At 43.4% G+C, this 16,496-nt stretch overlaps 1 protein-coding gene and 1 pseudogene across 1 annotated transcript; both read left to right on the plus strand.

The window, feature by feature from the left end:
• The first annotated feature begins 4,352 nt into the window (after nucleotides 1–4,352).
• LOC120050007 lies at nucleotides 4,353–11,834 on the plus strand (annotated as a pseudogene).
• Nucleotides 11,835–12,599: 765 nt separating this feature from the next.
• On the plus strand, nucleotides 12,600–15,521 carry LOC120050008 (angiopoietin-related protein 5-like). Its single transcript, XM_038996581.1, has 7 exons — nucleotides 12,600–12,758; nucleotides 13,387–13,465; nucleotides 13,560–13,587; nucleotides 13,676–13,767; nucleotides 13,974–14,091; nucleotides 14,292–14,477; nucleotides 14,713–15,521. The coding sequence occupies exons 2-7, from the start codon at nucleotides 13,400–13,402 to the stop codon at nucleotides 15,012–15,014; spliced, it is 792 nt and encodes a 263-aa protein (XP_038852509.1). The 5' UTR covers nucleotides 12,600–12,758; nucleotides 13,387–13,399; the 3' UTR covers nucleotides 15,015–15,521.
• Nucleotides 15,522–16,496: the final 975 nt, after the last annotated feature.

Genomic DNA, 16,496 nt, shown 5'->3' on the forward strand with positions numbered 1-16,496 from the left:
GGGGGAGGGGTTGCCTCATAGGGAGAAACAAGGGAGAACGGGAGGAGAGAAAGAAAGAGAGAGAGAAAGAGAGAGTGAGCAAGAAAGGGACGTAGATAAAGCCTGAACCGGCATCATGAGCTGTGCACTGCCCTACGACTCCTTGCCCGCTCGGCTGAGCCCCAGGCGAGCGGTGAACTGGGAACGTGAGCAGCTAGCGGCGCGGAGGCTCTCCTCTCCCAGAGGGCTGAGCCTCCTCAACCCTTCTACTGGGCTTCGGCGGCACTCGGCACTCCCCGGGTACATGCTCTCGTCCTTCCAGGAGCAGCAACACCAGGAGCACCAGGAACAGCTGCAGCAACAGCGCCTCTCATTGTCCCTGTGCTCCGAGGCCTCCATGGCGCCCCCTGCTCCCCGCGTGGGTGGACCCCTGCCCTGCTGCCGGCCAGTGGGCGTCATGCCCCTGCTGCGCCTGGCCCTGCTGGCCTTCAGCTGCCTCTTTTGGGCAGCCGGTCTGGCCATCTTCACCCTGGGCGTGTGGGCCCAGGTATCGCTGGCCGACTACATGCTGCTGTCGGCCAACCGCTACCCCAATGCCCCGCTCATCCTTCTGGCCACGGGGGCCACCGTCACAGCCTGGGGCTTCCTGGGCTGTCTGGGAGTAGCCGCCAACCTACCCTTTGTTCTGCGGGCATACGGCTTCATCCAGTTGGCGGCACTGATGGCAGGGCTAGCCGCCGGCCTCTCGGGCCTGTTTTACCGCGAGGACATCGCCGGAGGGTTCCGTAGCGGACTGCAGCAGGCAGTGGCGGGCTATGGCGAAGATGAGGGCCGCTCCAACGCTCTGGATAGCCTGCAGAGGGCACTAGAGTGCTGTGGGGCCGAGGGCTGGCGTGATTGGCTGACCTCCGACTGGGCCAATCAGGACGCAGCCTTCTCGCCCATGGGCAACGGCTCCTCTGTGTCGCTACCCGACAGCTGCTGCATGCAACGCAAGGGCTGCAGAAACCGACCCTTGCCAACAGTGGGCAGTGAAGGGGTGGTGGTTGCTGGGATCCATCCCCACGGATGTTTCCGGAAGGTGTTCAGTTTCGTCAATGATAACGTCTTCCACATTGCTGCCACCGTGCTGGGGCTAGCCTTCACCCAGATAGGTGGCATCGCCCTGGCCTGTCTACTAGCTAACCGCCTGCAACCAAGACTACACCGACCAGTCGCACACTAATAAAGAGAGTGGGCAATACTGGACCTTGACTAGGGATCAACCAATCGCAGAGTTATACCATTTGACCTGTACAAGGCCTCTAACTTCACATTTGGGATTTTGTGTAGAAGAGGAAAATGGAGGACATATATTTTTACTCTGTCACTACTTTAATCCAAGAACGAGGTTAGCTGTGACATACCTGCTCCTTTTCATATCCACTCAACATCTCTTTCTCCGACCAACAATCCTGAGGTATTTACTGTATAAGATCGACCATTGACTGACTGTAAATATTCTGCCTGCTGTTCATGAACATGCCCCTTTAACAAATGTGAACACTGTACATATACTGTAATATACATGTGTGAAATGACTGTTTAACAAGATTTGCAGTTAAACAAAGTGTTATTTTATTATGTGCTATTTTGGCAGTCATAATAACTCATTTGGTTGTTTCTTGTAAATAATCCGGCACAGAGAAATGTAATATTTACTGTTATACTTGAACAGCATGATTGTTATGATCAGACCATACACTCTTAGAAAAAAAGGTTCCAAAAGGGTTCTTCGGCTGTCCCCATAGGAAAATCCTTTTTGGTTCCGGGTAGAACTCTTTTTGGTTCCAGATAGAACCCTTCTGGGTTCAATGTAGAACCCTCTGTGGAACAGGGTTCTACATGGAACCAGAACGGGTTCTTCTAAGTGTTCTCCTATGGGGACAGCCGAAGAAACCTTTTAGGTTCTAGGTAGCACCTTTTTTTTCTAAGAGTGTATTGACTATACCATTTTCCGTTTTGTGATATTTGTCTTGTATATCAATATTTGACAGTCGGTTGACCATTATGGAATATGTCTAATGTCCAAATTGCTACAGCAGACACACCCTAGGTCTAGTTCCTTGTATACATTTGTATTACTTTAAGTGTTTGTGCAGTTATATTTTGTGATACATACTCATCTTATGATGATACAATCCCAACATTCTGTGATAAATAGTCAGGTTAAGCTTTTGAAAAGACCAGATACATGTCTGTACCTCCATGTGGAGTATTATGATGGGAATGTATCATCCTTTTCTGGTCTCGGTTTGCAAGTTCCTGTGACAATAATACTTTGTTATATTTAGTGCATACACCAATTCAACTACACACCAATTCTGTAATGGTCCCAAAGCATTGGCATGACACGGATATAGTGCATTGGTTGGGCTGTCACATAAGCATGAAGCAGTACTGGACAGCCTGAAAAATCATCATTACCTCTGTGATTCCTTTTGTACAACTATCGCAATTCCTCACAAGGTGCATTGTTGTTCATCAAACTGCAATAAGAATGGCAGTTGACATTGATTTTATGTTGAATATGATTGATAATTATAATCAATGGCATTGAAATAAATCAACGTGAGGATAATTTCATGGTCAAGTAACTCAGACCTATGGAAGTCTATCATACAAAAAGTAACCATCTATATAGACAGGAATTAAATAGGGATTGTGTAGGCGGGGGAACTGTTTTCAAAATGTCTTGTTCCCCTAATCATTTTTAATAGACATCTATTCCCATTATAGGTTGTTTCAACATCCTCCTAATTTATGTCTTGTGTACAGCCCAATGGATCAATACATTCGCTAATGTGATCTCACAATCACCATTTATCCTCTACCCTCCAATACTCACTGTGCATTTGGTTCTCCTTCTCTTGTAATTGTGTTGTGTGTGTGTTGTGTTCCACGTATTATAACTAAGCAGTAAGGCCGAGGGGGGTTGTGGTATATGGACAATATATCACGGCTAAGGGCTGTTCTTATGCATGACGCTACGCGGAGTGCCTGGACACAGACCTTAGCCGTGTTATATTGGCCATATACCACAACCCCCCGAGGTGCCTTATTGCTATTACAAACTGGTTACCAAGTAATTAGAGCAGTAAAAATACATGTTTTATGACACCCGTGTCAGCCAATCAGCATTCAAGGCTCAAACCACCCAGTTTATAATGTGTAACATCTATTCTAATGCTTATCAGTGACGGTGAACCTGACACACAGACATTACCTCATGACTGATGAACAAAAGACTTGTGTCATACCTCGTGACAGAGAATGGGTGTACTTCAGTCTGTTGGTTGTCCTTGACATGCGAGGCACAAACACATGACACCCCTGTACTACTCATGTTGACGTGGCCATAATCTGATACACACAACTTGTGTATACAAAAATATATTCACTGGAAAGCACATTTCACAAAAATACTCAAAGGAAAGGACGAGGGTGAGTTCCTTACCGTAATGAACTACACTCCAAAGACAAAACGATCTTCTGAGTGAATCTTTGAAAACAATAGTGTGTGTTGATGTTTCTGCAACTCTTTATAAACCATCTGTCGTGTATATCCTTTATGTATTTTGTGACGGTATACAGTATATGACTTGCTGTTGTATACATTTAAACTATGGGAATATGCATGAAAGTGGCCAATTGTCTCAAATGCCTATACTGTAAAAAAAAATCCAACTAAGCCTTTATGATTAAAATTCCATAGTCATATCCCACCATTTTGCCCAAAAACTAATCCAGGGAGTCCTTCCCCAGTGTATCCTCTTTAAAGATATAAACTGCCAATTGTATCTCCAGCTTCACAGATTGGCAGGCACAGCGCTTCCATCTGCATTTTAAAAGCCTTGGATGCTAGCTGGGTTTATTTTATGACCAGGACCAGTGCTGGAACTGAACCCAAGTATTAAATCTTCTGCATCGGGAATGGTCGATTCTGCCTGGGCCTCTCTGGCCAGACACAGTCACAGTGTTGAATTATGGATACCTGTATGACATCTCATTTCAACCCAAGACAGGGGTGATAAGATCTCCTGCACAAGGAAGCAATAATATGCCCTGGTCTATATTATTGGCAATTAACCACACACACATACACAACGTGACACACACACACACACACACACACACACATAGCCAGGCATACCTTACTTACACACACACACTTTGAAAGCTCACTGTACAATAATACTTTCTTTGAGTATTGTAGCCCACTCCATCGGGCAATTAACATTCCCAATTTGGTTCAACCAAGGCAAAATAGACTAGAGGGATGTCACGTGACCATAATGACAACATTCAAGTGAGTCAAATTGAGACTTTAAATACTTTCTATGTAGGCTGGTTTTGAATAGTGCACTAATAAACTCCACTCACTGTTTTGCACCATGATCCAGTCAGTGTGAGAGTTGCCATAGGCTAAATCTATGAGTGGATTATAGAGCACTTGTTTTGTGCCGGGCACGACTAACTGGCCGACTCGACCTCTGTTGACCACTATAGTGGTCACTGTCGGCATGGACTCGGAGGGCTGTGCATCCTCATCTCTCGAGCGCCTACCTTTCAACAATGTCGCGCTGAAAAAACTTCCACTTGACTCCTCCGAAGAACCAGGGTCACGAACGGTGAGCGGAGCATGCTTCTCCCGCGTCCAGCCACAACCTCTTGTCAACCCCACTTTCGTGGCAGTATCCGGACCAGCACTCGCTCTGCTTGGGCTAGATGAGGAGGAAATATTTCACGACTTGCTTGGTCCAGAATATTTGAGCGGTTCTAAAGTTTTACCGGGCTCGGAGCCGGCTGCGCATTGTTACTGCGGTCATCAGTTTGGACTATTTGCTGGACAGCTGGGTGATGGGGCGGTGTGTTACCTTGGCGAAGTGGAAGCACATGCGGACCAAATCGGTTCCATGCAGCGTGACAACCCATGTGGGCGATGGGAAATACAGGTGAAGGGTGCAGGTGTCACACCTTACTCCAGGTAACAGCTTTTATTTTTGCCCTGCGTTTTGAATAGTCTAGCTGCCTAGGCCTAATAGGTTTTCAAGGAAGGCCCGCGTTTTTGTATAAACCTATCACAACTGACAATTAGCCTACGATAGGCCTAAAATGGCAACTTCACAAACTTTAACAGTATTATGATTTACAGCCTAGGCTCTATGCTTAATTTTAGGAGGTTAATGTTCGTTGTATGCACTCTTCCCTTTGCACTCTTTGTTAGTAATTCACTAGACCTATATATATATATATATATATATATATGCTCTTATTTAGCAGTAGGCTAACTAGGACATAATTTTGGAAGTCTGTAAACATGCCCTTTGGAATGTAGGGGTATGTTCCAGAATGTTCGTCCGTGCAAAGGCACACAATAGGCATTTGCTGACTCAATGGATCTGGCATCCCAGCCAAGTCTCCCATGTCTAGATTAGAGCCATGTGATACGATTGCACAACAGCTACAGAGCTGCTTAAGAGATCAACTTCTTGGCACACTTCAACACCTTCTGCATTGCTAAACAATGCACAGGCATCTGAATTGTGTCAGGCCCACCTAGTGATTGGTACTACTGCTTGAGTAGGTCTACTTCTATTTGATTTGTACCAATTTGAATGCACACAAGACTTGTGCTCAAAGAATAAAACTCTTATGAATTTCAGATAGCTATCACTCATAATTGATTCTGGGACCAACACACCTTTTGGTCACACTTTACCTTCGTTTCACAGCTATCATGTGCATGTAGCCACGTAGAATCACAATTTCTTTACATCGTTACATGTAGGCCTAACTACTCTGTAAAAATAGGCCGAACTACACTGTAAAAAATAACTAATTTCAAACAGAAGTTGGTCAGTACAGTTGGTAGTACTATTACCTGGCAAGAGGACCATTTATAATCTTATCCTTATTATTATTCCTAATCCATATAATGGTTGTACTCCTCCTTTCTCATCCTCTCTCTTCTCTCGTCCCACCAGAGAGTCTGACGGACGGAAGGTCCTTCGTTCCAGCATCCGGGAGTTCCTGTGCAGCGAGGCCATGGCCGCTCTGGGCATCCCCACCACGCGTGCCGCCTCTCTGGTGACATCGGACCTCTATGTCAACAGAGACCCCCTCAACAATGGCCGGCGCCGTCCGGAGAGGTGTTCAGTGGTCCTGCGCATCGCCCCCTCCTTCATCAGGTGAACGGTTATTGGTGGTTCCCCTCTTCCTCTCAATTACAATATGTATCAATGGCCTCCTTTCCTTGTCTCCTTTCCTTCATGATGACCACAGTAGGAAGGTGAATGGATGGATTTATACAATATTTCTCTCCCTTGTCAAGTTCTCAGTGGTAGAGAGAGGACGTCATTGGAATATGATGATTTGGCCGTATTATATTACTGTGATATCTTTCTTACTGTATGTGGGGTACCAGGGTCATAGGTGAAAGAAAACAAGGAAAATTATTAATTTAACAGCATCGGGATGTAGCTGACCGGCTGATTGACTGGCTGACTGGATGACTGGCTTACTGAATGACTAGCTGACTAGCCATGAACTCTGCTTTTGGTACTGAATGCTGACTTGCTTGTGCAGGTTCGGGTCCTTTGAGATCTTTCAGTCTCGGGATGAGTTTTCAGGCCGACAGGGTCCCAGTCCAGGGCGCCACGACATTCGGGCTCAGCTAGTGGACTACGTCATCGACACCTTTTACCCTGACATCCAACGAAGCCACGGCAACCGCAAAGAGAGGAACACAGCATTTTTCAAAGAGGTATGGCCTACACTGAAACTTCAGATTCAACGTGAGGTGCCTGTAGCACTATACGACAACTGTACTACCCTTTGTATTTGTACTCTTATGATAAATATGAGATTGTTACTTATTATCAATATGAACAACGGTACCAGATGGACATTGCTAATATTCTAAAATGATTCTCTAGCACTGTACATAAACTATACAGGGTGAATACATTTCACCTTAAGTACACACTGTGACAAAATTACATTAATTTGTAGACCTGCTCTGTGGCTCCCCCTTGTGTTCCCAGGTGACAGTGCGGACGGCTCGTCTGGTGGCCCAGTGGCAATGTGTTGGCTTCTGTCATGGTGTCCTCAACACAGACAACATGAGCATATTGGGACTTACTGTGGATTACGGCCCCTTTGGCTTCATAGACAGGTACATCTGCCTCACTTGCCCTTTCAACAGGAACTTCAAGATCCTATTGACATCAAAACATATTCATTCAGGAAACGGATACTTGTATCACGCGTGCTGTGCATAACTCACAAAATAACTTATAAGCAAGCTGAATATACAGTATTATGAGGTAGAAAGAACACTGAGTTAAAATGTGTTATTATACATTTTTGCTAACAAAATGCAATTTGTGCAGCTATATACGGTACATAATCGACTAATCATAAGGGCTTATTGGTAAACACTCCATATCTCTTCCCATCTTCCAGATTCGACCCAGAGTTTGTGTGCAACGCGTCGGACCGGAGGGGGCGCTACTCATACCAAGCCCAGCCGTCCGTGTGCCGTTGGAACCTGGCTCGTCTGGCTGAGGCCCTGGGCTCTGAGCTCCATGCATCCCAGGCAGGGACCATCCTTGATGAGTTCATGCCCCTCTATGAGACCCTTTACCTGGCCAACATGAGGAAGAAGCTGGGCCTACTGAGGCGGAAGGAACCAGAGGACCAGGAGCTTGTCTCTGAGCTGCTGCAGCTCATGCACAACACAGGTATGGCGAGAGGGATGGAACAAACTGTGCAGAAAACAGGCATAATGTACCTGTATGAACAGAGGGGACTAACTCTGCACAACACGTTATTTGAACCAGCAACCAAACATTTAAAGTCCCCCCTCTCTCTCTCTCTCACAGGAGCAGACTTCACCAACACCTTCCGCTTGCTGAGTGGCGTGTCCTTCCCTGTGGCGGGGGAGGGGAAGGGGGCCACGGGCGGCCCGGTGGTGGACCTCATCCTGGAGCAGTGCGTCTCCCTGGAGGAGCTTAAGGTGGCCAACAAGCCCACCATGGAGCCCCGGTGAGGGGGGGTACAGTGGTGTGGCCCACCTGGAGGCTAGACCTCCATCACATGAAACCTAAATATGATCTTTAGTGATCAGAAACTCTGTTTTAATTCACAGTTCACAGGATTGGAAATGCAAGATGTATACATGTAATGCTCTACAACATGCATTGAGGTTAACTTAGAAGGAATTGACTTCAACAATTCTGCCACCAACCAATCCACTGTGATCCCCTCATTTTCATTCACACACAAACCACAAATGACTGGGCTATACAGTAGGTAAACCTAACAAATGTTCTCAGAAATGTTCCTAATCACATGTTTGCAAGATGTTGTGGTTCCTAATATCATCTTTCGTTGTGTTCCCTTGATGTGCAATCAGCGATTTGGAGAAAAATCATACAAGGATAATCTGTAAGTTATAGCTGTTTTAGTGCAGAATGACTTGTTTAAGGTTGCTATACATTTGTATTATCTGTGGTTAAGTAGGTAGCTAGCAATATTAGCTACACATGCTAATGTAAGTGTCAGATATAGCACCTCAGTGTATGTATTCATATAGTTATCACCAAGTAATTAGCTAACTATATATATATATATTGCCCATTCTCCTAGCCAATGTTTTCAATCTAGCCCCTTAGTCTCAGTTTTTACCTCTCTCTTGACTCCCTCTATGCACACAGTGAGCTGGCTATGGTCCTCTCTATGGCCCAGACCAACCCAGCCATGTTTGGCCTGGTGGCAGACCGACCAGAGGTGGCCCATCAGCTGGAGAAGATCGGCAGGCTGAAGGAGCTGCTGAGCACCAATCAGGACGAGCTGAGGGCAAAGCAGAGAGAGGATTGGCTACGCTGGATCAGTCAGTACAGGTTGGTTAGTTAGGAGATGCCGGATCGAGGATCCTACTCAATCAAAACCACTTACTTGGTTATTGATGAAAGAAATAGCATGCTTCCTGCATACCAAAGCATATGAATTGATCCATACTTTCTTGGTATTGTTTCACACCAGTGGTGGCTGGTGGCAATTTAAATTGGGAGGATGGGCTCATAGTAATGGCTGGAACAGCATAGATGGAATGGACTCAAACACCTGGTTTCTATGTGTTTTATTCCATTCGCTCCATTCTATTAATTATTATGGGCTGTCCTCCCCTCACCAGCCTCCTCTGTTTCACGCTGTAATCATGGTTTACATCACCCCCCGTGTGTGTATGATGACCCAGGAAGCGGTTGGTGAAGGAGTGTGATGGAGCGAGGGAGGTGTGTACCATAGAGGAAGAGAGGATCCGTGTGATGGACAACACCAACCCACGTGTGGTGCTCCGCAACTACATTGCCCAGAATGCAATACAGGCTGCTGAAAATGGAGACTTCTCAGAGGTATAGAATTGACATGTTGTATCTACTTAATACACTGCAGCTATCAACACATGGTGAATATTTTTGTTGTTGCACTTTCTGTTTGTTGTTATATTACAGTATACAGTGAGCTCAAAGTATTGGGACAGTGACACATTGCTAGGAATATTCCATGCTAGGAATATGGGAACAAATACTAAACTCATACTACACATTTAAGTGAATTTGTTCCAATACTTTTGGCCCCAAAAATGGACTATGTACAAAAAGTGCTGTAATTTCTAACCGGTCACCCAATATGGATGAAAATAATCTGATTACTTTTGGATTACTTCTTTGGTTAGCCAGCATCTGCCTCTTCAGTTTATGCTGCAGATATCTTTAGGCAAGTGCTGGCTCAGCTGCCTTATGCATCTTCTTGATGAAATGGCATCACTGCTAAAAGGTCAGCTGCACTGTCAAGTTCCAAGGAAAGCATTCCCAACACTCATTCTTTGGTTGTGCAATGTTAATTTGAATGTTTGACCCAGCTATGAATGTCTGTCCCACACATAAATGTCTGACCCATAAAAGTCTACTATGATAAATACGTCAATAGACAGATGTAACAGATCCAGGAGTAATCAGATTATTTCATGAGTTTGATGATCAATTGTGCAAATACTTTGAATGTGGACTATTCTAAGTTTGCAAAGCACGTAGATCTATCTGAAAAGCAGACGGGTAGATTTTAGTGTACTCATTTCTACTGAAACTGGAAGTTTAGCTGAGTAAGCAGCTGATTTGTCATGTGTCATTCCAGTACTTGGGAAATGAACAGAATGGAGCAATGTTGACTAACCAAAAACAATCCTTTTGACCCAAAGATCCTGATGAAATTTTGGATGATTCAGTTTTCAGTAAGTGTAAGTAAGTCTGATGATTTTAGTTTTTTTTTAAAGGAGAGAACTTGGCCGTGTGAGATTTAAAATAGATTAGAACGGCTGGGAAAAGCTTCCATTCCCTCTGAAAGGTGACTTCCGGGTTGTCTAACGGCAGGTAGCCTAGCAGTTAAGAATGTTGTGCTAGTAATCGAAAGGTCGCTGGTTATAATCCACGAGCCAACTGGGTGAAAAATCTGATTTGCCCTTGAGCAAGGCACTTGACCCTATTATGCTCCTGTAAATCACTCTGGATAAGAGCTTCTGCTTAAAATGTAAAAACCTGCTACTTCAGTGTGCTTGAGTCAAACACATGCAGCTCACATCTTGATATTAGTTGAAGTAATCCAAAATGTAATCAGCTGTTTAAGACTAACTGTAATCCGATTATTATTTTAAAAATTGTAATCTGGGTTGATTAGTTACTTAATTTTTGTAGTCTAATTACGTCATCCCTGTTACATGTAATCCGTTAGTACCCAACCCTGTATAGCATTGCTCATTATGTTAAATCAACTCTTGTTCAATCTCTCAGGTCCGCAGAGTTCTAAAAGTTCTAGAGAACCCCTACTCTGCCCATCCTGAGTCAGAACTACCTGGTGGGCCTAAAACATTTGGAGAGAGGTACCAGAAAGGGATGGAGAAAGACAAAGAGGGAAGGAAGGACGAGGGGAGGACAGATGGAAACCAAAATTGTGTCCCATATGACAGCAAGCCTCCTGTGTGGGCACGAGAGATCTGTGTCACCTGATCGTCATAGTGCCTCCCTGACCCTAAAACTCAACTGACAGTGGAGAAAGATGTAGATGGTGTTCTAGGTCCATTCCGCTTTTCAATGATGGAACCCTGCTCTTTGTTCTGAGTCAGTTGGGTTAATGTCAAGGGAGGTAGTTCAGAGTGTATACTTCAGAGTGCTCCTGGATGTCAATCAGTAGAATAAACTGATGGTGAATGAAGACTCAGGTAATCAGTCAGTGACCTGTCTGTGTTGGAGAGACCAGGAGCACCCTGACTGTGTGTCTATGCACACACACACACACACACACACACTTCAATTTTGCATGTATTTAGATTATTTCACACACACCATGTAGTGTATGCATGATTAAAGAGATATAATCAAATAAACTCATACATTCAGAAACATAATCATTCATCATCTTACTAACACCCGCAAATGGTCTTCATCTTAGAACAGTGGTTAAAAACTGTATCTAGACACAATCTCTTGAATCCATAAATAAAATAATGTATATCTTAATAATACATACAAGAGGCAAGGTTTCACACAATGTTATGTTCATGTATATTATGTGATGTGTTGAAAGTGAGAAAAAAGGCTTTAAAATGAGTTTGTTCTGAACTTCGATGTGCATTTAAAAAATATGTATGCAAATTTTTATGTACAGCAGGTTTGGAATTGCTTATTGATAACTTGCTGTACCATGTTACTCTGTCAAAACAGCAAACATTTTAATAAACCTATCACTACTTTATATTCAGCTGTATCTTTAAATTCTTCTGGATTTGATTGCGATGGACTTTTTCACATGTCTTTTCAGAATGTAGATGGTGTTGTACGTTTGTTTCATATTGATAGTACATACAGAACAGTACTCAGTACGCAGCCAATGTGCCACATTTTATTATCCTCACTTGGAGTGTTATCATAAGAGGGCTTGATTTGACTGTCCTGATTGCTACAACCAACCCACAAGATACAGTCTAACACATGTACTGTGGTAGAGTGAACCTAGAGCTATGGCCATAGTATTGTTACATAAATCAGGTACAGTACTACAGGTGGTTCCTGGTTTTATTCATTTTAATCCTGTAGTTCTCCAATTCAATGGTTGTTCTTACCTGGACCAGAGGGTGGCGCTAGTAGTTAGAAAACATTTCCTTTTGAATAGGATATATCTAAAGACATTTAAGAGATAAACACATGGATTTGGTAACTTTTATTATCCGTACTTCTATTTGATTTCTTGTTCATTGGACTGTGCTGTGTGTATTCCTGGCTGTTTGTAATTTCCTGTAAAGTCCAGTATTGGAATGTCAAGAGTGTTTGCTTTGGAGCGGGGGCTCTGAGTAACAGGGATCGCCCACAATAACAAGCACGGTGTGGGGGAGTGTTTTTCCGCAACAACACTATGGGCAAGTTCATTTTGCATGGCCCTGTGCCCCGGTTGGGAGGAGTTTGCATATTTTAGAACCTTCCATTGGTCCTTAAGTGAAATCTCCCTGTCTGTCAGCCCTGTCTGTGATACTTAGAGGCATCTGACAACGCTAAACTGGAAACGTGGAGTCAGAGTGTGTACAGTAGGCGGTGCTTGAGTCAATAAATAAATAGGCTTACAAGAAATCCTCTCTAAACTGACTGGTCGTAGACAATACACCATAAAGGAATACACGAGCAGAGGTAGGTTCTCTCTACATATGTGAATCACCTGATGACAAATTCAAATTTGCGATTATAATAACTTGCATGATATTTATCCTGTGTGAAATGTCTAATGATGTCAGCATAACAAAAAAACATCTATAATTTTTCCTTTTCCCTTATTTGGGAACATGTATGGTGTTTACTGTTCTGTTAATGGAGTGGATATGGTGATGTTTCAAGTTTTCTCCAAATGTTTGAGTTTTCTAACACAAAAGTACAGTAGCTCTGGCTCAGAATGTCTGTTTCTCAATTTTTGGTTTTCTACATAATCACTACATGTTAGAGGAGACAGAAAAAGTAATTTACTTGCATGAATGGCCTACAACAAATGCTTGCTTGTGTAGGGGACCAGTGTGGGTTCAGATGTGGACAGGTTACTGATGCCACAATAATCATACTAACACACACCGAATACTACTAAGAGGTAGATAATATCCTTAGACAAAGATCTATGTTTGACATGACTTTTCTGTTTAAGACCTGTAAAGGATGCAATTTAGGAAACATTGCATTTTTACAACGTTGGGTCACACAGGGATAATAAGGAAACAGCAGAAGAAAAAGTAACTAAAATGACATTTTCATCTCTCTCTCTGTCTCTCAGAAAATTTGACAAAATGTGGAATAGGATATTTTTTTGTGGACTGGTTGTCTGTCTCATCTGCCTCACTGACCAGACTCAGGTAAATATACAGTCAGTCAGCACTGATAAACAGAGAAACATGTTATTCCTTTAAACCTGGGAGTAATCATTACTTATCTACTGGTTTTGTACAGGGCCAGAAAACACCTTTAGTTGTTCAAGGTAAGTGTTAGTTATTTTTTTTAAATCACTGACATTGGAAAGACAAGAATTCATGTGCTGTATGTGCATGTGTGTTTGCTTGTTTCAGGGACAGATTGCACACAGATCAAAACTCTCTCCCCTCGAGCCACCAGTGGAGTGTATGTCATTCAGCCTGCAGGAGTCAGATCCCCCTTTAAGGTATGGAAACATCTAAATATTTATGCCAGGTACTATATCATTTGGTTACACAGCCACACAGGGGCAGTAAAGCTTAGCTATGGAATGTTGAAGGTGTCGCCAGGCTTGCCAGAGTTACTGAAGTTCTACAGAGTTCCATTCTTGGACCGCTTTTGTTCACAAAAAAACGATTCGTTGATTCAAAAGTACATTGATGTTGTATACAGGTGTATTGTGAGATGCTGGTGGACGGAGGCTGGACAGTCTTTCAAAGGCGCACCGGGGCAGAGGTTCTTTTCAACAGGAAGTGGGCAGTGTACAAACAAGGCTTTGGGCATCTACGGAGTAATGAAGGGTCCCTCTGAGCACCTCACATTTCACCAGCAACTAATACTGTAAACTGTGTACTTTGCTGAGCCAATGTTGGCCAATTTAAATGAATTTTTGTCTATAATAATGTTTACCTCTAAGGCAACTTATAGAGGTTTCCCTATACTGTCCGTTTTTCTCTTCTCAATTCAGTTCTCTTCCCTGTTGTTTCCTAGAGGACCACTGGCTGGGTCTGAGTAAGGTGTTTGCTCTAACAAAGGGCAGGGGGCAAAGATCGACCATGCGGGTCGACCTGTGGGACTTTGAAGGGAGCACTGCCTTCGCTGAGTACAGTGACTTCCGTCTGGGCACGGAGAAGGAGGCCTATAAGCTGAACGTTGGAGCCTACAGGGGCAACGCAGGTAACTGTGATTTCAACAGCACAAGGTGACAGTGGTCATATTATTTACTTCAGTGTTATAGTTATTTCACATTTGGTGGCAGCAATGGGACCATTACACATCACATATATGTCATATGATACTGTATGTATGCTGGGTTGATATTTATAAATGGTGTATGCTTTGGAAGTCAATACAATCAAGAGTGAAGTAGAACTGATGTACTCTCTCTTCATCACTCCCTGTCTCTCCGTAGGTGACGCCATCCGTGGGAAATACGCCGGCATTGACCAAAATGGCTTTGGCTTCAGCACAAACGACAAGGACAATGATGGCTGCTCGCCCTGCATCTTTGGCGACATCGCCGAGAACACGTGCAGCTTCTCGGAGGGAGGAGGAGGGTGGTGGTACAGTCGCTGTGGCTCTGCCAGCCTAAACGGAGACTGGCACCCCGCCGGCGAACACATCGGCTGGGCCTCCGGCCTCCACTGGGAGACCTGGAAAGGACCTGCCCCATACTCGGCCCGAGCGAGCCGCATGATGATTAAGTCTGTGTGAGGCCATGTCTCAATACATCTGAAATGGTTTCCTAGGCCTGTCTCCTTTGCTTTATGACCACCGGTCTGCGCCACGTTAGTGGGCATGAGTAGAGGAAACCATTGAAATAACTGGAACACACACAGCTATGTGTTCCATGGAGTGATGCCTGCATATTGTGCCATATTGCTTAGCTTGAATGGTCTGTTTATTTGGGTCTGTTGTGCAATCAACACACTGTATTTGTTTTTCCCATTCGCTTTGTTGTATTATATCATGGTGCATAAATCAGAGCCAACATGTAAGTGACAGAAATAGAAAATATCAATTTTTTTACACTTTTTTACCCTCTAAAGTCTACCATGAGTTATGTTTTCAGTGAAGAGAAAATACCTTGTGAAAGTTTTATTTGTTACACTGCAACAATTCTACATCCAACTTCTGAAGTTTCATCACATAGTTTGACAATTTATATTGTAGAATGTTGATATTGCACGCATTTTTAAATAAAATACATTTTTGAACATTTGTTTAGCACAAACATTCAATAATGTTCAGAAACAATTCATTTTGCTTGAATTCACACATTCAAAGCTCTGTGTTTATAGAGAAATAGAAGTTGTACTTATTGCATATTAAATCATTCATGGTTTCTCATCATACAGTAAATAGGTTTGTTGTTCTCCTACCCTAGAAGCCTGGTTTCTAGCTTTCATTGATTAAGGATCTTTAACTTTGTTAAATGTTGCTACATTAAAAAAAATATGGTGACATCATTTAGGACCTTTAAGGTTGCAGTGACACATCCATAACCTGAGCGGAAACCAGATTGCATACCAAAGAGAATACTATAGACATCAAGAAAGCCAGTCAGTTGATTATTGACAAGTTTTTCCAACACTTTGATTAACTTCTTGCCACTATAGGGGGTGCTGTTTCGCATTAGCATAATTTGCTCTACAGATTAAACTGCCTAGTACTCAATTATTGCTCGTACAATATGCATATTATTGTTATTATTGGATAGAAAACACTCTCTAGTTTCTATAGCCGTTTGAATTATGTCTCTGAGTGGAACAGAACTCATTCTACAGCACTTTTCCTGATATGGAGTGAGATTTCAGAAATCTTGGACTCTGGTCCCAGGTCAGTTTTAAAGTCCCTGTAAATGCTATGAGGATACAAACACTGCCCACGCCTTCCTCTAGATGTCAGTAAGAGGTGACAATTTGAATGGAGTCGATTGCGCAATCAGGGCCTGTATAAAAGGCCAAAGACCGGATGTACCGTTCTTTTGCTCCCTGCGCCTGACGCACGATGGACGTCGGACCTGCTCTCTTTCCAAGCTGTTGTTTAGCCAGTAATATATCGCCGGTCATGTTTTTACTCGTTATAGGTGTTAAAAACATCATAAGGTAGTTAATTTAAACCGTTTTATAGCAATTTATATCCGTTTAGTGCGATTTTGAGGCATTGCTTTGTGATGCACTTTGAAGCGCCGGG

This window comes from Salvelinus namaycush, chromosome 6 (genome assembly GCF_016432855.1).
Source record: "Salvelinus namaycush isolate Seneca chromosome 6, SaNama_1.0, whole genome shotgun sequence".
In the NCBI taxonomy this organism is placed as follows: domain Eukaryota; kingdom Metazoa; phylum Chordata; class Actinopteri; order Salmoniformes; family Salmonidae; genus Salvelinus; species Salvelinus namaycush.

Excerpts from the sequence above, each read along its gene's own strand:
- LOC120050008 (XM_038996581.1), top strand. The coding sequence starts at position 13,400 with ATGTGGAATAGGATATTTTTTTGTGGACTGGTTGTCTGTCTCATCTGC. Across the intron at positions 14,092-14,291 it reads AGGCTTTGGGCATCTACGGA|AGGACCACTGGCTGGGTCTG; the intron begins GTAATGAAGGGT and ends GTTGTTTCCTAG. Across the intron at positions 14,478-14,712 it reads AGCCTACAGGGGCAACGCAG|GTGACGCCATCCGTGGGAAA; the intron begins GTAACTGTGATT and ends GTCTCTCCGTAG.